Here is a 25,553-nt window from a genome sequence, read left to right on the forward strand (position 1 = left end):
TTGTTGATTTGGACTTGAGGGAGCAGATCAAGAAAGCCACAGTGAAGCTTGTGATGCCGGCTTACTCCAATTTTGTAAACACCTTATCTGCCATGTTTCAGGGGAAATTGTATGTCAGCCCGCAGCCGATGCAAGTGTTGCTGGGTTAGATCTTTGATGGTGGCGATGTGAAGTTGAAGAGGCGGGATTTCAAAGATCGGGTGGCTAGTAGGGGTGTAACCGGTCCGATTTGATTTGGTTTTTGACAAAATTTAGGACCGAACCGGTATACACTGATTTTGTATTTTTCAAAACCGATTACGTACCAGTTATCCTCCTAAACCGGTACTCCGGTTTTACCGGTTTCCGATCCGGTTCGGTTCGGTTTTACCTGTTTTAATGTATTATATTATATATTATATAATATAATATATTATAGTATATAATACTATAGTGATAATATATTATAGTATATTATAATATATATTATAATTGTATTATAAACTATAATGATATATCATAATATATAATATAATAATATATTATAGCATGTTATAATACATAGTGATATAGTATTAGTAATAACTATTAATATGCCCTATATAATATTAGTATAACTATTAATACAATAAACAAAATGATATAAGATTTTAAAATTTAATATTATATTAATTAGTAATTTATCATATAATACAAACTATTTTATATATAGTTATATATTATGTATAAATATTATATACAATATAAAAAATTAAAAAATATATATAAATCGGTCTAGTCTGGTTCAGTCCGATTTTAAAAATAGAAAAATTGGAACCGGACTTAAAATTGGAACCGGACCGATTTTGACCGGTTTGAAGAAAAATAAACCGGTATCAGACCGAACCAAACTCGGGACCAGTCCGATCCGGTCCGGTTTACCAGTTTATTAGTTTTTTTTACACCCCTAGTGGCTAGGGATAATTCAGGGTTTGTTGAGCGTGAGATCAGGGGTTTTAGACGGTCCAGATCTAACACTGGTGAAGTGTAAAATTGCATCTGGTCGTCCATTCGTTTGAGAAGTTAGATCTGTTTGATGTGTGGATTATAAATAATGTCCTTTATTTTTTTTAAATCTTCATTGTCAAATATCGATCATATTCAACACAAAGACCGCGTGAAAGTTTCATTATTGAATGTCAAGTCATAAATAACAATAATATGATTAGAATATAGTAATCAAAACTTATATTTATTTATGAGAAATATTAGATAAAGTTTTATGTATCCTTTTTAAAAAAAATGAAATCTACTATTAAAAATATAATTTTTTATATAAATTTAATATTTATTTAATTTTTATCAAAATAAGTGTGCGAAATATACATATATTGTCCAAATATAACATCTCTTTCATTGATGGTAGACCTTAGAAGCGGATTTGTTATTGTGGTGATAAAAGCTGTGAACAATTTTAAGAGACACGTGCACACAGGAAGACTTTCATACCTCAAATCATTTGGAGGGTACTTCATCACGTTCAAGTAATAAACTCCTTTGGCTTTAAATTCACAGTTCTAGTTGGCTATTGTGTTGGTCATGAGTTCCACTCTTTTGTCGTTTTTGAAAAGTCGCAAAATAAACTATCCCTTTAAAATACAAATATAAGCCGTTCATTACAAGATATTATAATTTAATTTAATATATAAATTTTGAAATTATAATCTTATAAATCAAATATTATTCTTTAAAAATAATTCTTTCAAATTTAAATTAAATTTAAAAATATAATAACCCTTTCAAGAAACCTAACATTTTTTCATTATGAGATAGAAAGTAAGGCAAATGTTTTAAAAGTAATTTTAGTGCTAGAGATAACATAAAATCAAAGAATGATTTGGAGTTAGACATACCACGGAGGTTTTGAGTCAATTTTGAAGGCTACCAAACACTAGTTGCGTTCGGTTAATAAACTCATCTCATATAATAATTACAATTTTATTAATTTCTAACACAAAATATAATAAATAATTTCATATTTTAAAATATTAAAATAATAATAATATTAAAAAAATAATATTCTAATAACTTTTTATTCAACTTTTAATTTTTATTTCAACTTATTTCAACTCAACTCACTATCCAAACCGGCCAATTTGGTAATTGTTTCATTTATGGCAAGTTTGGTAATTGTTTCATTTCAAGTTAAATTGCCTAAAGTAATGGGTTGAGTTTTAACATTTTTTGTTAGTAATAAACTAAGTGTAATGGTAAAGATAATAATTTTCTATACTTGTACTAATAAAAACATTTAGACCTATAATACTTTCACAAAATTTCTCATCTTATATAATCATTACAACTTTCTCAAATTCTTATATAAAATAAACAATTCAATTTTTTTCAAATTTTAAAATAAAAATAGTATTAAAAAATATATTTTAATAATATTTTATTCAACTTTAAATTTTTATCTCAACTTATATTATATGTAAAAACAAATGAGGTCTCAAAAAGTCTTAGAAGTGTTTATCATCTTAAAAATTAAAATAAAATCATAAAAATATCATTATTTTAAAAACATGTGGTTCAAAAGTTTTTAAAAGGGTTCTACTATTTAATCCCACGAGTTTGTTTTATTACTAATTTTAATTGCACTTTTTTTTTTCAAATGTTTTTTAAAAATAAAAAATATATAACTTTATTAATAGTCCATTTCTTAATTATTTAGAACAAAAATGAAAATATCTTAACCATAATTTTAAAGGAACAAATTCATGGGATGAAGTATGATTTTACTTTCTAAAACCGTGCCATCTATCCATAATAGTGTTTTAAATACCATACCATAAGGTCAGTATATGTCGTACCGGCCATTGGTTCGGTATAGATATTTTACATTTTTTGTACCGGTTCAAATATTAGTTGTACCGATCGATATTTCGGTCTGTATCGATCGGTATTTCGGCTTTTATTTTTATATTTTTAATTTCTTCAAACTATAAGGTTATTTTTTACTCCTAATTCAGACAAGACTATTTATAATTTATATATATATTTATGTATAATTTATTCATATATATATAAACTATTATTTTTTAATATAATTTATTCATATATCGACTATACTGAAACGTTACACAAAATGATATCAATATTAAAATATTTCATTTAAGTGTCTTAGTTAAGAGTCTTGCTACGGATCAGCAACTGTAGCAGTTGCACACAGTGCACACCTTATGTCTTTTTCTTATTCTTCCTATTTTTTTAATCAAAACGTGCGTTTTTGAAAACAAAGGTTAGCGTTTTCATTTTCTTCCCATTCGAATTCCTCTGACGAAACTCCTCCACCCTCGCCTGCGCGTCACCTTCCTCTACCCAGTGCCATCGGCTATGCCGTCTCTCTCTGCCTGAAAACACCGAGCAACACTCCTCCTTTTACCCAGAGCCACCACTCCCTAGGAAATAATTGAACGGAGCAAACCAGAGAGATGACCGCGAAGAACCCCCCTCCTCCATCGCCAAGCAACCTCTCGCTTTTGACCTCCGCCTAACACCACCTTGGGACGCCGTCCCTCTGTTCAGTGCCACCCTGTGAAGTTCATCCGTCTGCCCATCACCGTCCTTCCCCACGAGCTCATTTAACGCAGAACAACGACACTGCTTTGGTGGAGCTCTGTGGCTCACGATGAGAAGAAAAATCTTCTATTTTAGAGAGCAAGAACAGAGCACTCCCTTCAATGGTTTTTGGAGGCTGGCACGGTGGTTTGTGTGGTCTTTTGCGGCGTGCTTGGCTACCATTGATGGTGGCTAGATGTGGTGCAACGGTTGCACTTGCTGAACTTCATGTATGGCGGCCCAAAGCCACAACTTGTTGCTCTGCTACAATCCCGAAAGAAAGGGGGCGCACAGTGGGTCTTTGGGCCTTGATGAGTAGATGTTGCTAGCTTGAGGAGGTGCATTTGGCTCAATGAGAAAGGAGCAGGTGGTTGTTTAGAACAGGTTGTTTGGTTTCTTGTGGGCTCTGGAGTGTTGCACGATTAGTTATCGTGCGTGAGTTGTGCAGTGGCTGGGTTGCAAAGGGACCTCTCGCATTGCAGCGGCTTGTTGTTGGTCGGAGCAACAGGGCTTGAAGGATAGAATCAATAGATGGTTGGAGAGACGGTGACAATAGGAGAAACACAGTGAAGGAGGGCGTGGCCAGTGATTTAGCAAGGGTGCATTTTGGTAGTTGGAACACGAAGGAGGAGGCCGTGGAGAGGATGGGTGCTTCGAATTTCAAAAGCTGTAATGTGTGAGCCGGCTGCTACTAAATAGTGGCTGCCAAAGAGTGGGAGAGGTTGAGCGAGACGGGAGGAGAGTGGGCTGAGAGTGTTGCTGGTGGAGGGATGCTGACGACGGAACAAGGGAGGGGACAGAAAGCTGGGGAGAGGGGAGGTTGAGAGGTTCTTTTCGAAATCAAACCAAGCGACAATATTGAGGGAACGGAAAGTGGAGTCAATTTGGTCATTAGACAATTGCCACATAGGGTGTGCCTCCGGCTGATCCCAAACAGGGCTGCTCCCAATATTTATTCTTCTATAAAAAAGAAAGCTAGTACACGGAACACCGTTACCATGGTACAGCAAACAATCCCAACGCTGCACGCTTGACTGATGCTTCCACGACTCCGGTGTCCATTTCTACCTTCCCACGATAGTCTTTCGAGGAATAATTCCCACCTCTCCAAGAATCCTCTTGTTTCCACGACACTCTTCCTTACCTAGTTTCCCCCACACGCTGCGGCTCTCTCTCTCTCTCTCTCTCTCTCTCTCTCTTGCCCCTGCACGGTGACTTTCTATTTTCTCTGAAAAAATTCCAACTTTCCCGATAAATCTTTCCTAGTTCAACAAAGAAATGGCAAATCCTACTATCGACGAAACCGGTGGTAGGTCAATTTCGTTCACCGATTTCCCTGAGGATGTCCAGCTCTGCATTCTCTCGTTCCTGACCCCCCCCGAGATCGCTACCTTCGCCTGCACCTCGAAGCGGTTCCTCTTACTCTGTCGAAACGATGCTAAGCTCTGGTTTACCATGTGCGACCGGAGGTGGGGTTCCGAGACCCAAATCAAGAAATGGGGCAACGGGAAGATCGCCTACAGGCTTCTCTACAAGACCCTTGACGAATGGGAGAACCTCATCGGTTTCTGGCGCCGGAGCGGTCCAGGCACCATTGGCATCTCGTCGCCGCCGTTGATTTTCTTCGAGTGGGGCCCATCGTTCCTTACTGGTTCAAGGGTTTCCCCTTCGAAAAACGGCACCTATCAAGTCATAAAGTCGCCGTTTTTGTGGATGAGCCTCTCGCCCGAGGGCCAGATATTGAATTTTATCGATCCCGATGGTCGGGCCGACTTATCGGACAATTTCTTGAACGAATTGGATTTCTTAGCTAACGATTTGGTCCCGGTCAACGTCAGCTTCATGGGGAAGACCCATTTTGTTGTAGACGAAGATCTGAGCTTTGCGCATTCGAACTCCCAGGAGCAAAGAAAAAACGGGTGTAGGAGAAGTTCGAGCTCGACGAACCTGGTCGGGGACGAGGATATTGAGGATGTGATTGGAGTGGAGAGTGGGTCCCCCGGGAGCTTACCGGACCGGTTGATGTCGGAGATTTATCAGTATTTCGCGAACCGGACTAGTCCCGGTAGGGGGGATAAGAGGAGGCAGAGGAAGAGGGACAACAAGGAAAGGCAGGGGAGGAGGAGGAAATGGGACCCTGAGCATTTCGTCAAGATTGTTAATTGCTCGCCCACGCCGTCACGTCCTTTACAGGGCCTGTGGAAGGTATTGTTTGACGCTTCCTATTCTTTTAATGCTTTTAACTTTAAGATATCATACAGTAAGCTCGAAGTTTAGCATCCTTTAGAGCATTTGATGCCATTTGCCTGATGGAACAGGTTTGTTGATCAAATTGGAAAAAGTGTTTTGGTAGTGCAGTTTAAACTAGAATGCAGAATGAGTGTTGAAATAGATGTTCTTTGAATACTTTTGGGTCCAGTACCTGCACGTACATGTTTCAATCTTCTTTTATATAAATGGATTGGACACCTGCAAATATAATAGTTATACTATTGACTCAGAGGTTTTCTTTAGGCTCTATTTTTAGAAAAGAGTAACATGAAGGAATATGTGGGGTGCTTGGAAACCACCCTTCAAACCGCATGAGAGTGATGATTAAATGAAACTGAGCACTAGCTGGCGATTTGAAATATGAAAGCATGAGGGAATGTGTATCTTGATTCTGACACCAAGCTGTTCCTAACTGTGTGTCTCTTACTTCTGGATGAAGGAACACTACCTCTATTTTCAGAAGCCATTATACTGGTCATCGACTAATAATCCCTTTGTTATTCCATTTTGTGGTTCATTTGATGGGCCAAAATTTAAAGACAACCATTGTGGATCAGCTTAGATGTTGATTTTGTTTGTCGCCTACAAATATTTGACTACACGAAAGTGCCAGTGTCTGATTCTTCTTCTGACAATAAGCTAATGAAAAGTGGACCAGGTCTAGGTAAGAAACACATTTAATTGAAGAAATCAGGTGTATGGACTGTTGTGGTTCAGGAAACTGATTCCCCCGCCACCACCCCCGGCCCCAGGGCCCTTTTTTCCTTTTTCAATGTTGCTCACATTTGCCTTATTTAGTATCGTATTTGGAAAATGGTCAATGCATGTGAGATCTTCACCAGGACCTATTTGACATCTCACTGCAATCCCTTGCAGGGAATTTGTGATGACATGACCTTGGATTTCTATCTTGTGGTATATGATGACATTGGGGGGATCGCTTGCCGAAGGGTTGGAGACTCATATGAAAGATTCTCTAGTTATTCTCCTGTATTTTGGACATCAAATGCTACATTTATTGAGTCTCCATTTTCCCCAGTGGAAGTAGATTTGTATGATACTCGCATACATGTTCGACCATCTGCAGCAGCAAATTACATTGATGAGGAATTCACTCCAGCAGAAAATGAGATGGTGTCTCACATTCTTTATATCAACTCAAGTTACGATTTAGTTATACCAGATTTGATGGGAAGTACTACAAATCCTCGGCATGTGGAGGGAAGAATTTGGCATTACAATAATGGTACATTTGGGTTTGGCTTTCTCCGGGACAATTTTATTATAGACATGAAATGCATTGCCCAAAATGGTTGTATTCTTGATACAATGGAGCTCTGTAGTGATTAATTTTCAAGTTTGGGATCATTATTGTACAGATCGGTTTTGTGGCTGATGTTATTTGTGCGCTGTCTACCATATTTGTTCTGGAAAGATTAGGATCAATTCCTTTGATAATGCATAATTTCTCTTGATTCCTCTCTTTCCATGTGTCTGTAGTGTAAGTTTTAAGGGTGGTTAGACTGCTTGGTTTGAGAAGATGCAGGAGGGTTTTCCCATCCATACAACCCCCCCAAATTTTTTATGGAAAGTCGATCGAAGTAATAATGCAATAGAACGTGAGGGCGTCAATCTTGGCACTTGGGTGTATTCTGATCCTTATCGAGTTTTAACAGACCATCAACTAAACCTTGTTGCACTCTGATCCTGGAAATTTATAAGATCACTCTGTATCGGAGAAAGAAATAACGGATGTTTCGAAACCGAATTTACATGTATCACTGAAAATGACCAAGGAGAAATATCAAAGTAAGAAGAAAATCCAGAAAGCAGAGAGTAAAAATGCTCGGGATCATCTAGTATTCAGAATCCATCACAACACGAGTTCATAACAGAACACCAATACTGGTCACTCTAATACTTACTGAGAATCGAATAGGTCTTGGCATCCAGCATCTTGCAACAAACCCGGGAAACAACAATTGAAGAGACACGCACTCCACAACAAACATAAAGAATCCCATCTGTACTCTTAAGCATAAAACCTAAAATTGGTGCACCAATAGGGATGGCAGTAGCAAGGTGGGGCAGGTAAAAAATATGGAAGGAAAGCACAGAATAACACGTAAAGCAAATCATGTCTCAGCAGCAACTTCTCTGGCATTGAGTTTGTCATTCGCTGCATCCTTCTCATGATCACCCTCAAGCTGGCTTAGATTGCCTTTTTCCTTGATGAGTTGGGTATGGTGATATTTGCAGTAGAGCCGGCCCTCATGCGCAATGTAGTTAGATGGGCTGATTACACATCCTCCATGGGAGCATTTGAAACAGCTCTTGTGATAAGGAGTGCCATTTACCGTAACCTTAAAAAGAAATCAAATTATTTGTGACATTTCCAATATTATGCAGGATGTTCATGAGTCATGTTTTGGTGTGGCCTTCCTACAGCTAGAGAAATTTTGAAGCATAATAGGCTATAAAGCCCGGAAATTTTTACCTTCTCAGTTGGATAGACAGTATTTTTACAGCCAACGCATTTATCTCTGGTTCCGCCAAACATACTCGAAACCTTATTTGCGGTAGGTTTCTGTCAAAGTATTTCGTTAGCAACATTAGCAATGGGCATTAGAACCTCTTTATGATGATGTATTGGCAAAGTAGAACCTAGAGGCTAGATTGAGGGAAATTACCTCACCATCGCCAGGTCTCTCTGGTTTTACAATTTTTGGTGTCCCTGTAACCATGATTTGAAATGGAAGAAGTCAGCTTGAGCAACTGAGAAAAGTCAAAGACATACTGGAAGCAGGAGTAGCTGAAATTTATTTGTTACCTTCAAAGCTTTTTTCAAGACTGCCAGTTCTTTTGAAGAGCTGATCAAAGTGTGGCCTGCAGTATAGTACTCCTTCAAAGGAATTGTAATTGCCGAGCTGCAAGTGAATCCATAAATCAATAGCTTGTCAAAGCTCCAATGTGTAGGCATGCAATAAAATACATTTGATATGATTCGGGTAATTAGTTTAATATAGAGACGTTCCAGACCAACAAAATCAAGTTCATGGTGGGAGCCTGGGATGTGGTACGTTTCATTAACCACAAATAAATCTAATATGGTCTGCTAGAGCCACTAGAGCCATCGGATCTATCATATAAGTTGGAAGATCAAGTTGTTAATCAGCACAACTCTTGGATCCTTACAAATCTTTGAGATATATGTAAAGAGCAATAGATGGAAGGAACTAATTTTGTTTGGAAACGTGAAATTGTGGAAGCAGGAGTAATGAGTTAATTAACTCATTCACAAATAATAACTTGTTCTTCAGCTTGATTTCCATAGAAGTCAATTCGGATCTATCCTAGTTTCATAAGCTCTTCGTGGAAAATGAAGGAAAAAAAAAAAACTTGGAGAAAACCAGATCGAGATGCAGAGTTTCAGTTAGAGCATCAAAATGACCAAAACAGAGAATTTAAATCTAAATTTGTAAACGGCTTTCATGCTAGCAGCTTCCTGAGCTCATGTCCTCTTGGAATTACTCAATCAACAACAAATATGTATGAGCAAGCAATAGATCAGTGACCTGGAGGTTGAATAAAGCAATAATATAGATAGAAACTCATCTTTTGGTAAGAGACATGAAGGTCCCAAATATGAAATATACGCGTACCTTGAGAGTTCCTTTGCAGTGATGGCATCGGAAGCAGGCTTTGTGGTAAATTCGGTTATCAGCAGTTAACTTATCAACCAGATAGACAGTCTTGTCACAAGCCATGCACTTCTGAGTTGTTCCTGCAAATGCCATGCTTTCCAACTCCCTGTACTAGCCGAAGTGCAGCCGGAATTGGGCTCTCTTAGAGAGAGTTTTTGGAGTTTCTGTTCAAGAGGGAATAACGGACAACAACGGGTTGGGGTGGATAAGAAGAGGAGAGGATAGATAAACGTGAGTTGCAGGGCATTGCGGAGACATAAAAAGCAGGCTTTTTTAGACGATTAAAGTTAAGAGGCACTTTGGCAATAATTTTTGTCCAAATTTAAAGCACCTAACTACTCTGATATTTCTTGAGTTAAAAAAAAAAAAAAACAAACTACTCTGATATTTTCTCTTTTTCCTGTCCTCTAAGCGTTGCAAATAATAAAAAGAAAACAAATAGTTCGATTATCTGGTTGGATTTATTAAATCGAAAAATCTTAAATCCTGTACACTATCTTTAAGAGGACTCATTTTCTAGCTATCAAGTCTCGGAACTAGTGTGAAATTTGAAAATGGGAGTGAGTTTGTCGTTAGTTCAGAAGTGCTAAATATGCGTTCATTTATGTGAGGAAAGTGACACTCATTTATGAGAGCAGAATAACATCACAAATATCTCAAAATATCATATATTTTTAAATTAAATAAATACTATCCATTTCATTTGTTTTAAAAAAACGTGAAACTCAAATCTTATGACATGTTTGGTTGGGTTTAGATTTGAGTTTTATTATGTATAAATAAAGTCGCATATTAATCTGTATATTAATATTGATTTTTTCATATTTAAAATTTAAATTAGTATTATTTTTAATAAAATATACTTTTTGACCAATCATATTAGATTAATACACATATTAATACATATTTGTGTTTACAACTAAAATTTTTCTTTAGATTTAGAGGTACATAAAATAATTTTAGATGAAAATTAAAAATTAAAAAAAATATTATTAGAATAGTATTTTTTAATATTATTATTATTTTAAAATTTGAAAAAGTTGAATTATTTATTATATTTTATATAAAAATTTAAAAAAATTATAATAATAGAATGAGATGAAATAAAATATTTTTTAAATTCAAATCAGCTCTTAATCAACAATAAGATTATAAAAAGAAAAAGAAAACTGATAGACAACAAATGATGAGGAACACGTTCTATAGAAAATCATTAAAAAAGAAGAGCTTCAACTACTCATTAACCATATCCATTTTTTTTTTTTTTTATTTCTTGACAGAAGTTGAGGTCCCATGGGCATCAACTGCCAGCGATTCATCACTCAATTCCCAGCTGGCCTCTACTTTTTTTCCTTTGTGAAAGAATATCTCACCTATATTCTCTTCATTTATAAGCAAGGAGAGGAGAGGAGAGTCACCCTAGCCAAACAATGCCTAAAAGGCATCTTTTACAGTAATGAACCACGTAAGTACGTACATTTGCTTTCACCAACAATAAGTGGAACATCGAATAAAACACGATCCAATGCAAGGTAGCTGTTGTGTTCCACCTCGAATGTCTAATTTTCTGTACTGGATGTGCCATTTACATGTCACATGTATCAGAAGGGAAAAAAAAGCAGCATTCAACCCAGGACGATGACAGGAAGGGCACACGAGGCTGAAATGATGGAGGAACTCTCTCCTTTTTTTTGATTTTCCACCACACTCAATAATGATGGGAAGGCTGAAATGAATAGCTAGCTGACAATCTCTATTATTTTGCCCCGCGTGGATGATCGAACATGCCCCCACGCAGGTTGTGAATCTTGTTTAATTGATGAAATGATACGACTGAAAATAATCACTTATTAAACTAAGTTAAGATAATTAATTTTTTTATAAATAATAATGAGTTAAGACGATAAAGTAAGTTTTTTAAAATCTATTTAAGATGAGTTTAAATCAATATATATGTTAATATAAATTTATATGTATTTATGAAAAGTTGAAAAAAGTTATAGATATTACATGTAAAGAGATATTAAGTTGAAAAAAATTCTGAGTTTCATGTATCAAGAAATTTTGAATTGAGATGAATTTAATGAGTTAAGAGTTAAGTGTTTGAAAATTAAATTTAGTATAAAATTAAATTGAATTGAAATCATTCAGTCTAACTTTCAAACTGAGTGTTGATTGATTTTTTATAATTCTTTACAAAGAGTATGGATGAGGTATTAGGTTAAATAAATATTTCTTATAATTTGTTGACAATTAGATGAGAGATGAATATATTTGTTGTCATATTAGTAAAATATCATAATAGTCGGGTAAAAACTAAAACATTTACATTGATATTATTATATTTCTGGAAAATCTTTTTGTTTTTGAAAAAAGCATAGCTTTCAAGGTAATGGGTCATCTTCTGAAAATGATGCGTGGGTTCTTCTTCGAGACCATTTCATGGCAGGTTGCGTGATCACTGATGAGAGGAATGTGTAACACTGTAATCACAAGCCCAAACCATGGAGATTTTAAATTTAAATAGAACGAAACTTAAACCCAAACCAAACTTACTCGTTTCAGGTGGACCGAGCGGGCAGGCTTGTCCTTGTCCACCTTGCATAACCTCTAAAATGTTAAGGAAAATGTTAAATGTACTGGTAAAGAGCTTGGGCCAAAGTCTCGAAAATTTTCAAAATTTGATAAAAATTAAAATTTTAAAGGTGTTTTCGTAAAGTAAATTATATAAAAATTAATATTTAGCTTCCTAAATTATTTTTTTATAACTTGGCCCCTCAAACCAGATTTTCTAGTTTCACCCGTATGAGTTATTTTTTTTTTTTAAAAATAATTGTACGACATTTACATCACGACTGCGAGTATTCTTTTTATTTTTATTTTTTTTATGCAAGTTTTACACATATTTTTTAAAACTTTATTCATTTATAATAGACTCTGCAACTTATTATAAAAAAAAAAAAAAAATTGTTGTAGATATTTTGATTTCAAATAATAAAGCTTACATAACTCCATAATTAACTCCTTTAATTTTTAATTTCAAATATTTTCTGCAAAAATATATACATATAATTAAAAGAGTCGCTTCTAAGTAGTTTGACCATTTATTAGAGATAAGCAGTCCTCTTATCATCATCAATCATGTCAGAAAAAATATCAAAAAGGAAATAGGTGCAACCACACTAATCAGAAAGCTAGGTCGCCCCTGCCATTCGAATCACACCCCCTACCTTTCGAAATACGTCTCATTGATAATGTTTTCAGAGTCCCTCAAAAACTTCGTTGATGTAATGAGAATGTTTATGATCCTAACATAGTCTCAATCGGTCCCTCACTGTGGCACTGAAAGAGTAGCTCCCATGGAGAAAATAAAAAAACTTGCCTACAAATTTGATGTGTTTTTGGGTATTACAAAAGATAAAAAACATGCACACAATTGCCCCGAGCCATTTCCAGATGTTAAATTCAATTATACTGGTATCCAACTCTGACTCTTCAATCCCAGGACAAATTCAAAGAGTATTAATGCTATATTATAGAGTAATATCATTGGATGTGCATATAAACAAGGAAAAGAATAATCCAAAATTACGCTATGATATGGGGGAAGGGTTTTCGATGGGAAGGGGTAGGGGCATTTTGTAAAATGACACAATAAAGAAAATGAGATATTGAATATAAAACAAATAAAAGCCATAAAGTTTTTTTTGTGAAGTTGTAGAGATAGAAAAAGAGATTTTGGATGTAAAACTAAACTATGTATTTTGCAAAGAGGGGGACGACGATGGACACAATGATTGATTTTGATGGAGAACCAAATTCCCTAGTTTGTTCTCCATCAGTGTCGTTTATCTAAGCTAATAGTATCTACCAGCGAATAGAAACTCGATTTTCTAGTCAAACTTGTTCTCAAGTTCTTCGAAACGATGATGCTGATGACAGTGCTAGCTGAATATAGGTCAAATGGCCGCGAAGTTAAGCATATTCTTGACTTGCTGCACAATTGCTTGCTTTTCTCATCTAGGGGTAGAATTCCTCTAAACACAAACTTGGAGTTGTTTTCGATGCGAGAGGGTGTGATCAAAACGTTGGCGGCCGAAGGTCTTTTTGTGACGAGAGTGGGCCAAGAAGGGTGGGGCCGAAGGTTTAGGTTTCTCTCGTGTGCCACTCAGTTTGGGGGGGGGGGGGGGAGTTCAGTGCCAAAGTTTAGGTTTCGTGCGAGATATGTTAGACACTCTAGAAAAGTTATCTTGGGACAAGTCTCGACACACTCACTGACATGCCTAGTCGGCCCCCATGGTGAGCCATCAGCATGTCATGGCAAGCCCACGGACCAGCCAGCCAACAGCTCGGCCAGCATGCCAGCGAGGCTGTTGGCCTCCCCTTGGTGCCGCATAGCATGCATCAGCATGTTGGCGAGGTTAGTGGGTTGATCTGCCAGCCCAGTCCGGCTAGCATGCACAGGCAGGCCTACCCAAGCACACACTGGGGCTAGCCAGTCTGCCTAGCGCGTAGGTCATGCCAGGCCTGGCGCATGGCCAGGCCACCTGCCTGGCCAGCATGCCCAGCCAACCAGGCCACCTGCCTAGCCAGCAGCCTAACCAGCACGCATGCCATCAGCACCAGCCATACAGCAGGACTAGACCAGTCGGCCAGCAACCATGGCACCAGCCATGCGGCCAGACCCATGGCTAACTAGCCAACACCCATGGGCCATTTTCAGCACCAGTCAGGCCGTGCTACCAGAATTTTATCATTATTTTATTATTTTATTTATTTCATCTAGTATTTATATAATTCTTTATTCCCTTATTTTAGTACAACTAGGAATTAATTTCTTATACTAATGTTACTAGGAATTCATTTATTTTTAGGATTTATTTCCTGGTTCAAGTACCATTAGGAGTCTCCCCTTTGTAAGTCTATATAAAGGCCACCCTAGTCTCATTTTTCATTATCTTTTGACAAATTCGTTTGTGGACGGCTTATTTGTTCTTGAGACATCCTTCGGTACTTGACACTTAGGCTATTTGGGTGCAACCCGTGTGAATCTCAAATAAAGATTCAACACCTTAACGTTTGTGGACGGGTGTTGATTCATCTATCAATCTATGAGCAATTTTGTTTCTCTTTTCCATTATTGAGTTTCATTCTTGTTATTTATTGTTATCTGCATTACTCTTTTTGCACTTAACATTATATATCACGCCCCATATCATCCCAATACACTAGATCTACTTTGTCAAAAAGATCTAGCCTTGTTGGACTATTCCCTTCATATTTCCTTCACTTCCATATCGTCCCACCACCATATTAGCTTCCATAATTCTAGATCTAAACCCTTACATCATAAAACACTACATCTACATTAGATCTAGTGCCTCCATATTTCCTATCATAAACTCTAGCCTCCATAAGGATTTCTTGTATTTTAAGAAACCTTAAATCATAGTCTCACTTCTATATTTACCATAATACCACTTAAGGGGTCCCTACCATAGCCAAATCACACCATTCGGCCATCATTATACCATCACCATACCATACACCATACCACTCCATCAAGATTCAATTTACAAACCACAACACCAATCATCCAAATTTACCAAATCTCATCAATCAAGTTTAGACTCAAGTAAAGGGGCACGCAAGAAAGATAGGCTTATCGGTTATAATTGGGTGAAATGGATCTAGAGAATCATAATGTTTAGAGATTAGATCAAAGTCCTTAACAAAATTGTATGTGGCGCGGCCACACATGAATTATATTATGAAGAGTACGTGACAATCTATTATTAGCGGGCTGTTTATTAGAGATAATAAGCTCAACCGGTCCAAAAGTTTCTCTATAATTAAATAAATAAAGATACAATATATTAAATTATAAAATATTAATGTCAAAAAATTAAATTAATTTATAAATTTATTTTGTATAACATCTCCGTAGCAGAGATCTCCTGTGATAGTCTATACCGCCAAACAGTTGCTTCATTTTTATTTTGTTCGACTCTGTATCTTCTATAATCGATTAAACCATAAACCCTAAATTGCCCTAACAACACCAACCCGTTTCCAAGTGTAGATCTCTCTCATACAGCAATCGAAGCTCTTCCGATCATTTTCTTCTCAAGTATCTGGTCCCTTCAATCTCCAACGTCCTCACTAAGCACTTCAAGATAATCCGAGAGGATAAGTTTTACAAGAAAGAAAGGACGTCTAATTTTTTGGGAAAAAAAAAAAAATAGTTGAGATGGTGTTCGGGCAGGTGGTGATAGGTCCGCCAGGTTCAGGGAAGACTACTTACTGCAACGGCATGTCTCAGTTTCTCAAACTCATCGGAAGGTCACCATTTTTCCTCTTTCCGTTTTTTTTTTTTAAATTATATTTTGAAACTAGAAAAAAAAAGATTATGTACATATGCTGAGAAATCTGGTGCTCCGGAAGGTGTTGCAAGCGGAGGCTTTTCCTTCGAGTAATGCTAACATACTGTGTAGTAGGTGATTCTGAGAGTTGTTAATCGGGACTACGATCGACATTTTGTGGCATAAAAATAAGTTAATTGTTTTATTCTTAATTTTCTCATATTCGATTAGTTTGTGCCAAACTTATGTGCTTCTGTGACGGAAATAATGATGTTTATTTATTTATTTTTATTCATTTCGTTGTTTCGAGTGGGAGGAGTTACTGATATGTTATCCATGGATTAGGGCCAATGTTGAGAAATAATAATCTTATGTCGAATTTATCTTTATCATTAACTTGAACTTCTTTATTTATTTTTATTATTCATGGTGTGCAGGAAGGTTGCTGTTATCAATTTGGATCCTGCTAATGACAAATTGCCGTATCCTTCTTCAATATGTTTTTTCTTTTGGTTTACAGTGTTTCTTCTGCTTCAACAATGTCAATATAAAGTTTCCTTTAACACAATTATAGTTATGAATGTGCTGTGAACGTTGAGGATCTGATAAAATTAAGCGATGTAATGATGGAGCATTCTCTTGGTCCAAATGGAGGTGAGCCTGTGTCGTCATTAATTTTCTCATCGATACTGTTCTCCTGTCTAGTAAGACAAAGTTTAGGAAATGCTAATAGACTGCACAGCAAGAATAGTTGGCTAATGCATTTGGCACTTGCAGCCACCATTTTCTGGGTCCTTTCTCCGTTAGCTTCTTGCTGAGAAACTCGTGTCCATATATATTCTCCAATATCAACACAAATAGGGAAAAACAAGAATATTTTTTAATATATCCCATGATCTGCATTCTCTAGTTGAGTTCATGAGTTTTGACTGGACATGTCGCATGTGGTTGGTACCTAGGTGTGTGTTCTTGGTAGATGGAACATGTTATGTTGTAGACAGAAATGTCAGAATCTATTTTGAGTTCTTGCTTTTCTCTTTCAGCTCAACATGCTTGTAAATTATTGTCGTGCTAGTCATGTAGTTTCTAATGTTTATTTTGTTTTGTTCATTCAGGCCTTGTGTATTGTATGGATTATCTGGAGAAAAATATTGATTGGTTGCAATCGAAATTGGAACCTCTCCTGAAAGGTTGTTGATTATGCCTTAAATTACTCAAAACTTGTTGGCACCACAAATGATCATTTTGCACTCTCCTTTTTCTTTTTTGGATTCTTCCAAAATCTGTAGGTTCGAGATTTTTTTTTTTATTATTATTATTTTTTTTATAATTAGTAAGAGTTTTATTACCAAGAATAGGAATAGCCCAAATACATAGGAGGTATACAAGAGGAAATACCTACGTACAGAAGCTAAAAAGACAGAAACAAACTAAAATAACTCCAGCATATCTTCACCATTCATCATGAACATCATCTTTTCATTCTTTTAGTTAATTGCAATATAAGCTAACAATGTAGTAGCTTTGCAGATCACTATCTTCTCTTTGATTTCCCCGGGCAGGTGGAACTATTTTTCCTTCACTCCAATGCCAAGGCAGTTATCATGAAACTTATAAAGAACTTGAACCTGAGGGTACGCTTACCTCTTTTATTTTGATATAATATTTTTATGCCTCTGCAGGACCCTGAACAGTTGATTTGGCTTCAAGTTCTTGTGTTGATGATGTAATAGTAAAAATCTCATTGCTTTGTTCCTTTTATGCAGTTAACTGCAGTGCATTTAGTTGATGCCCATCTTTGCAGTGACCCTGGGAAGTATGTCAGTGCATTGCTTCTCTCTTTGTCGACCATGCTACATTTAGAACTGCCGCATGTTAATGTCTTATCCAAGATTGACTTAATTGAGAGCTATGGAAGGCTAGGTGTGGTTATAGCTTTTCTTCCTTTATGCATAAAGTTTTGAATTATCATATTATCACAGCAGTGCTAATTCCCATTGCTAATCGTTACTTTTTCATGTGTTGCAGCTTTCAACCTTGATTTCTATACGGATGTGCAAGATTTATCATATTTACAGCACCATCTTGATCAGGATCCTCGGTCTGCCAAGTACAGGTGTGTTTATGGTAAAGTTCATTTTGAAATTTTGTATAAACCAGTCTTTACATTTTAGTCTGTGAACGCCATAATAATCACCTGGGTATTATTTTATTTACCAACTTGTTTTCTTCATCAGAATGTTGCAATTATGCTAATTGTTACTGCTTGGGTCTCCTCTCCATTCAATGTCGTTGACAGTGAATATAGTAGTCATTCTTGTTAATCCTGCATATATGGGTCTTATTATATATTTTATCTATTAAGATCTACTCTTTCACATTCTTCTTATATTTTATGATTTAAAGCTACTGAGAACTTTTATGTGAATCATTTTATGGGGCGCCTCCAGATCTGTTGACCCCTTGTAAGTCTGCCTGCCTGTGGCACTTTTAATGAATTGCCATATAAATGGACGCTAGATATTGCATGCTTAAGAAGTTACATGTTAAGGAATGTGTGAATTAGACAGATTCTACACTTATTTTCGTTTCCTTAAATTGAAATGGTATAACTCAAGGTCTTGATATAAATTCAAAAAATCTTCTCTTTTGATTCTTTTGTTGATTTCAAATTTCAAGAGTTTGTATAGTACCTCTTATACAGTTAGTATCAACGTTTAACTGCATATAGATTAAACTGCAAGAAGTAACCAACGTTATGCATTCTAAGATTCTTATTTCGCTGAAAAGTCTGTGAGACAACTCAATTGTATATCCTATTGGCATTCAATACGTAATATTAATTTATAGTATCTGGCTTTTCTGGTGTCACCATTGTGGAGCAAATAAGAATAAAATGATAATTAAGTGCAATCAGTAGTGTGTATTTCAAGAATTAAGCTGATTTATTTTTCTAATTTTGTGTTCAGAACAAAGCATTTTTATAATTCAGATGTTTGTGATTCATATGCAGAAAACTCACTAAGGAGCTATGTGATGTAATAGAAGACTACAGTCTTGTCAATTTTACAACCTTAGATATCCAGGCATGCTAGTCTCTCTCTCATTCCTTCTCGAGTTTGCATGAATTATTTAGAATGTGTGTTCTTAGTTAGATGCTGTTTTTCAGGATAAAGAGAGTGTAGGGAATCTAGTGAAGCTTATAGACAAGACCAATGGGTACATTTTTGCTGGCATAGAAGCGAGTGCAGTTGAATTCAGCAAGATTGCAGTTGGTCCTCTTGATTGGGATTATTATAGATATCCTTGTTCTCTCATGATTCGTAATATCGTATTTCTTCATATTCATATGGTTGTTTTCGTACGGAATCTAACTGACCAAAATCTCATCAGCTAGCATTACAGCATATTTTCCATTCTGCTGCATCTTTCAATCTGGATTATCTAATATTAAATCGTTTTGCTGCTTTGCCAGCACGGTTTAACAGATAAGGGGATGGATAATTTCTTCTAAAGTGGCAATGAAAACATCTTTTTGTGAAAATTTTGAACTGCGCGATTAGAAAAGGAAGATTAATCTGCAAATGTCTTCCAAATAGGTGTCTGATCTGGCGATTATTTGGATTAAAAAATATTTGGTTATGAGTTATACATTACATGTGGTTTTTCTTATATTAATGACTTAGGAAACATGTGGTTGATCCTCCTTTTCAGATTAGGATGCTATATTGGAACTGAAGATGTAGTGTTGGAATGTTTCAATTATGCGTGTGAGCCTATACCCTTGCTTAGATCAGATGTGGATGACATTATTTTGGATTTGTCATCATTAACTTTATGTTTTCTTTAATTCTGGAGTCGAGCAGTTTATAATTGTTAAACTTTGCTAATCTGGTGATTGTACTGCTTCAAATTCTTTTGACAACCAATTTAACAAAATACAATCTTGTTGATCCTCTTAGGTTGATTCATAAGCATGAAATGTTCCCTTGTGCAAGTTATATTATGAGAGACTTGGAAGGAATTTCTTTAAGCTAGTTTGATGTATTGAATATCATTGTTTTATGGAATGTCCATGATCTTTATTTCTTTGGAATGGAATACCATGAGTTTTGCTTGACAGAAAAGCTCACAGTTGCTGCAGTGCAAGAAAAGTACATGAAAGATGATGAGGATTTCGATTAGAATGATTGAAGGAAAAGCTCTGTTTCTGGTTAGCTTTCCACTTCCACGTGTTTGTGCTTTTGAGGATGCTCGTCAGCATGTTTATCAGTTTATGTGCCTTTGAATATGTCATTGTTCTGTTTCAGAGGCTTAACTGTTTTACCGCAGGTGTTGCAAAGCTTATTAGCAACTGTTTTTTATCTTATGTGTGGAAGATCCGGAGAAGGATCAAGGTGGCAGCTTCTTGTTCCTCCCTCCCTCTCTCATCAGCTGACCAACTCTTAGGTGGCCTTTCCTTTGTAAAATAGGACAAATTGAAGTCATACAGCCTGTTCGATGCGTGCAGATGCTTAACTTTTGGAGAAAACGTCGGAGATTTTAAAGCTTTTGATGAGGCTTTAAAATCATGCGTGCTTTTGCAGTATTTATTTTAGTGTGTAAGATCTTTAAAAGGATCATGCTAATCATTGCAGTTCTTCTTCTTCTTCTTCTTTTTAAACCGATCCTAAAAATCGTTGTAGTTTTTCATATTCTTTCCCCGCGGTCGATTATTGTATTTGGTTACTCTCAGTGATTTTTCTAGAAAGAAAAAAGCTAAAATTAAATCCCAGGAAAATATTATCAGGAAGTAATGCTCAATAATTCATGAATACGGGGATTTAAGGGGCATGTTTGGATGCTTGGCGTATCTCACAAAAATATTTTATGAATAATAATAAAATGGTTTGATAATTGGGTTAAAGAGTTGAATAAAAATACTATGAAGTTACAAAATTGTTTGAATGTAATTTTCTAATATTAATTTTGTTTTGAAGTTTATAAAAGTTGTATTTGTTTTTGTGTTTGAATAATGATTAGGTAATGGTTAAAACAAATGTCAAAATTATGAAAATAAAAAGTGTTTTATGTTTAGTGATTTTTAAAAATGAAATTACGAGAAATTTTGATAATTTGAAATTAGTTTGTTTTACTTATAATTTTACATACAATATTTATTTTCAGTTTTTTTTTATTATTTTTTTAATCTAAAAATCATAATTTTTAGTTGAGAAATGCTTTAGTCATAAATAGATCTATAAAAGTATAAAAGTAAATTTATAAATTAACGTAGTTTGAAATAGTAGGTTAGATTGTAAAGTTTATATATTCAATACATTAATAATGGCACATGTAAAAGTACGTTTTTTATAAATTTTTCTTTTATGTACTTAACGTTAAAAAAAAAAACAAAAAACTTGCAGAAGTTTGCTTCAAAGAGTATTAGCCTTCTGCCACTGACATTGGGTTTCTATAATCATAAAAGATGTTGGATGTTGGAAGTTTGATTGTATGGGCAAGTTGAGAAAATTATGGTTGATAACTTGATGTAGATAAAGTTGTGATGGGTGGCTGCTATTTATTATTTCGTTTACTTTATTTGTTTAATGCCCTTCCAACCTTTCACTCAACGTGATCCACATTTGTTGGCTTATAAAACTCAGTCTATTCAAGGTTTGAAACCTATATGGTTGTCACGTTTAGCAGATGCAAAGCACGCACGCGGTTACGTCAGAGAGGGTAAAACGCTGGAATTGAATTGTTCACGTTTAGCATCTGAGAAGCTTGGAAGCTACAAACTGCAAAGCAAGCTTGCAGCCTCTACTTCTTCGTCCGGCCGTTGACAAGTTTTTTGCTCTCAATGGAAACGCGTCCTCTAATTTCTTATTAATTTCCTTCCCAACTAAATACTTCCTCCTCTATAAATATTTGTTATTCACATCTTGCCAAGAAGACGAGTCACGAGTATTAGTAATTTTCCTTTGTTCAAAGACACATTGTAAATCTTTTTTAGTAACATATTAATTTATAAACACTAAGGCCTCATTTGGATAGTAAGATAAAATAAAATGATCTGTAAATAATAGTAAATAGTTTTGTGAATAGTAATAAAATATTTGATTTGAGATATTTTATGAAATTTTAAAAAATAAGAGAGAAAAAGATTATAAAGTTAAAATATTGTTTAAATATTATTTTTTAAAATTATTTTTATTTTGAGATTTGAAAAAGTTGAATTATTTTTATATTTTGTGTAGAAGTTAAAAAAAACTATAATGATTAAATAAAAAAAATTAAAAATTAAAAATTAAAAAATATTTATATTTATAGTTTTTGAATATTGAGACAAAAGTATTTGAGACGTAATGATTCTATGTTTTTAGTTTTTTCCTTTGTGGGTTGGGTGTGACGTGACCTGCATATTATTAGAGCATTTACATCCGTTACTCTAAAGCATCTAATTTTCTATAATTTTAAGTTTATCATACGGTTTTGATTAAAATATCTCCTACATCCAGATTATTTTTTTCCGAAAAAATATTTATGTAATGAACAATAATTCTTCATATTTGAGAAATTACTATTTAGTCCCCAAAACATGTTTATCAATATTTAAGGGCCTAATGGGAATGCTCTTTGTCTGCATATTATTAGTATTTTTCCACGTTGCAATTAAAGAACAGTCGTTAGTTGATTAGAAAAGCTCACATTTACATTTGGAATTGGTATGGTCCTCAAAACCGTGTAGACCTCTAAGACCTGGGACAAAAAAAAAAAAGGACCAAAATTCCTTTTCCACGGGAGCGTTGATTTTGTCCTCTTGCGGGAATTGTTTTGTTTTTTTCCTTTTTTTTCTGACAGGAAAAATAAATTCTTGTTATTGTTGGATAGGAGCAGTGAACGCATTTTCCACCCATTAATTAAGGAAGGCAGGGCCGGCTGAATGCCCAGGCCATTAGGCCCCCAATACTCAAACGTCTCTTTCGTGCCGTTAGAATAGTTAATTGAGATAAGAAGTAAATTAAAAAATTAAATAAAATATGATTAAAATATTATTTTATAATATTTTTATTATTTTAAAATTAAAAAAATTAAATTATTTATTATATTTTATTTAAAAATTTTAAAAAATTATAATAATAAGATGAAATATTTTCACTATCTAAAGATTCTAAACATGACCTAAAAAAAATTAATGTCCTCATTTAAGAATTAAAAATCCTTAAATCCCCTACTAAATTATATTGACAATAAAATTATTTAGGAAACAATATTAGAAGGCCCCCGAGAAATAAATTCTCTAAAAAACAAATGAGAAAAATTATTAAGAAAATTATTTCTGATTGATGAGTATAAATAATTATTAACCTTATTAGTTTATCTAAGAGAAAGAATTGTTAGTGTAATTAAGATAAAAACTAAATGGAGACAAACGGAAGCATTTACTATAAAGATTTGTAGTATTTGTATTCGACATGATAATTTATTTTATTATTGTATCCGAATTAAAATATATTTTAAAACTTTTGTTTTAAATTTAACATAGGCCTCCTTTAACGATAGACGTGCATTTAATTATATATATAAATAATATTATTTTATATATATAAATAATATTACATACGATCAAGTACGCAAATAATATATATTTCTCATAAATAAAATAAAATTTTACTATTAAAATATTTATGATGACGTTAGGCTGGAGGGAGGGTGAGGCGAGTGGATTAGGTGGTGTCAACTATCAAGTAATTCGTTGGTGCTTCAATATAAACACGCAATCCAATTATTAATTTTTTTGTGTGAATTCAATATTTATTCAATTTTTTTTTTTTTTATAAATACGAGTGCATGATGCTTGCGTTTGAAAATATTATTTTTCTTATTATTATTTTTATTTTATTTTTTATTCGTTCGAAACATCTAAAATTAGAAGAGCCTTTCGATCCAGATAAACTTTTGACAACTTGGATGGATAGCTTTGTCATCTCTCACCTTAGCCTAAGTAAGGACCACCATTTAGAGCGGGTGTCTACCTCTATATATAGAATAGATTAGCAATTAATTAATAATATTAATGTTATTTTTTATTTGCAGATCTTTTTAAAGCTTCTTAAAGCATTTATATTGGTCTATACATATGCATATATAAAGTTATATTTGCATAATATAATCTTAAATTCATCTATATTAAATTATACATATTTAAATATTTGTATGGCTATAAACAGTACCTTTACATGTTTGAATATCTACTATTCACTTTTTAAAATATATTTTATTCATTCTTTTTCTCTCATTCCACTCTCTTTTTACATATTTTATCTTTATATATTTTACTATATATTTTACTCATTCACTCCCCAAAAAATATTTCACTCAAATATTTTACATATTTGAATATCAAATCCTATTAAAAAAAAGCAATAATAATAATAATAAAATGATAATATTTTATTATTATTTTATCTCAAATTTACATAAATTAATATGAAAGTTTTGCTTGTATGGCAAATTGGATCTATAAAAGATGTGATTTTGTATGTGCATATGCATAAACCAATATAGATGCTCTTAATAGAGTGTAGTTTGGTAATTTTCTTAGTCAAACAAACGTCATCCAAATCTTCTAGGGGTCTGGCTTGCCTCCTATGTAAAAAGAACCAGAAAACTTCTGTTAAATAATTAATAATCCTGATTGGCTACCAATAAGCAATCTTAGCCCTCCAAATTCTTTTATATTTTCTTTTCTCTCAGTGTGCACTTGTACTCATTTTGGTCAAATTAAAATCTTCCATATTGTCACTTAAAAACTTTTATATATGAAGTGTCCAACATATTTTGTTGCCCTCTAACTTTAAAAATGATATTTGCGATTTTAATTTTAGAACATGTAAATCTTGCATTTTGCTTTGAAAAAAAAAAAAAAAAAAGATAACTTTGAGATTTATTTAAAAAACTATATTTTTAATTTTAAAACTCGTTTTTTTTTTTTTTTAAATATGTGAAATTTATATACTCTAAAATATACATAGCATTATCCATATAAATGTTTTGTCAAAATTTTCTTAAAAATAAGTTTAAAGATACCAATGAGAATGTATTTGCATTTGTTAGGTTATTTATTACGTGCTGGTATATAATATATTATTTATTATAAATATTAAAAATCAAAAGATATAAATATTATAAAATCAAAATATATAAATATATTTGATCTAAGCTATTATATTTAATGAATAAATATGTTTAATGAATAAATATTTAGAAGGGATGAAATGTATTAGACATGTAAGAGATGAAAGATATTAAGTGAGGATAGTAACAAACAACCATGAACATTAATTCTTTAACAGAAAATATAATGTTCTTTTGGCACATGATGCTAGCAAAACCCATCTTCTAGAGGCTTCCTAGCTAGCTAGCTAGGCCTATAAATTAATTAGCCAAGCCAAGCTTTTTCTTTACATAAATGAAACAGGGCTCGAGCAGTAGTTTTAAGTCACAATCCTTACTTACCCAACAACATTTTCTGATAAATATGATACGATTTTAAAAATTCAGCAATTTTTTAAAAAAAAAATAATTCTATTTTATATGTAAATGAATTAATTGGTACTTGGAAATTACTGATGTTTTTATTTTATTTTCAGACTTT

At 34.0% G+C, this 25,553-nt stretch overlaps 3 protein-coding genes across 3 annotated transcripts; 2 read left to right on the top strand and 1 right to left on the bottom strand.

The window, feature by feature from the left end:
* Window positions 1–4,555: 4,555 nt before the first annotated feature.
* Window positions 4,556–7,330, top strand: LOC122315472 (F-box protein At3g12350). Its single transcript, XM_043131388.1, has 2 exons — window positions 4,556–5,781; window positions 6,724–7,330. The coding sequence occupies exons 1-2, from the start codon at window positions 4,855–4,857 to the stop codon at window positions 7,195–7,197; spliced, it is 1,401 nt and encodes a 466-aa protein (XP_042987322.1). The 5' UTR covers window positions 4,556–4,854; the 3' UTR covers window positions 7,198–7,330.
* A 349-nt stretch (window positions 7,331–7,679) lies between these two features.
* On the bottom strand, window positions 7,680–9,820 carry LOC122315473 (LIM domain-containing protein WLIM1). Its single transcript, XM_043131389.1, has 5 exons — window positions 9,510–9,820; window positions 8,678–8,774; window positions 8,538–8,581; window positions 8,345–8,434; window positions 7,680–8,210 (listed from the first exon to the last, which is right to left on the bottom strand). The coding sequence occupies exons 1-5, from the start codon at window positions 9,642–9,644 to the stop codon at window positions 7,983–7,985; spliced, it is 594 nt and encodes a 197-aa protein (XP_042987323.1). The 5' UTR covers window positions 9,645–9,820; the 3' UTR covers window positions 7,680–7,982.
* A 5,689-nt stretch (window positions 9,821–15,509) lies between these two features.
* On the top strand, window positions 15,510–20,605 carry LOC122315474 (GPN-loop GTPase QQT1). Its single transcript, XM_043131390.1, has 11 exons — window positions 15,510–15,893; window positions 16,351–16,395; window positions 16,488–16,567; window positions 17,029–17,103; window positions 17,444–17,547; window positions 17,680–17,836; window positions 17,942–18,029; window positions 18,927–18,999; window positions 19,083–19,213; window positions 20,047–20,126; window positions 20,246–20,605. Exons 1-10 carry the CDS (start codon window positions 15,802–15,804, stop codon window positions 20,096–20,098), a joined length of 897 nt encoding a protein of 298 aa, XP_042987324.1. The 5' UTR covers window positions 15,510–15,801; the 3' UTR covers window positions 20,099–20,126; window positions 20,246–20,605.
* Window positions 20,606–25,553: the final 4,948 nt, after the last annotated feature.

This window comes from Carya illinoinensis, chromosome 7, assembly GCF_018687715.1.
Source record: "Carya illinoinensis cultivar Pawnee chromosome 7, C.illinoinensisPawnee_v1, whole genome shotgun sequence".
In the NCBI taxonomy this organism is placed as follows: Eukaryota; Viridiplantae; Streptophyta; class Magnoliopsida; order Fagales; family Juglandaceae; genus Carya; species Carya illinoinensis.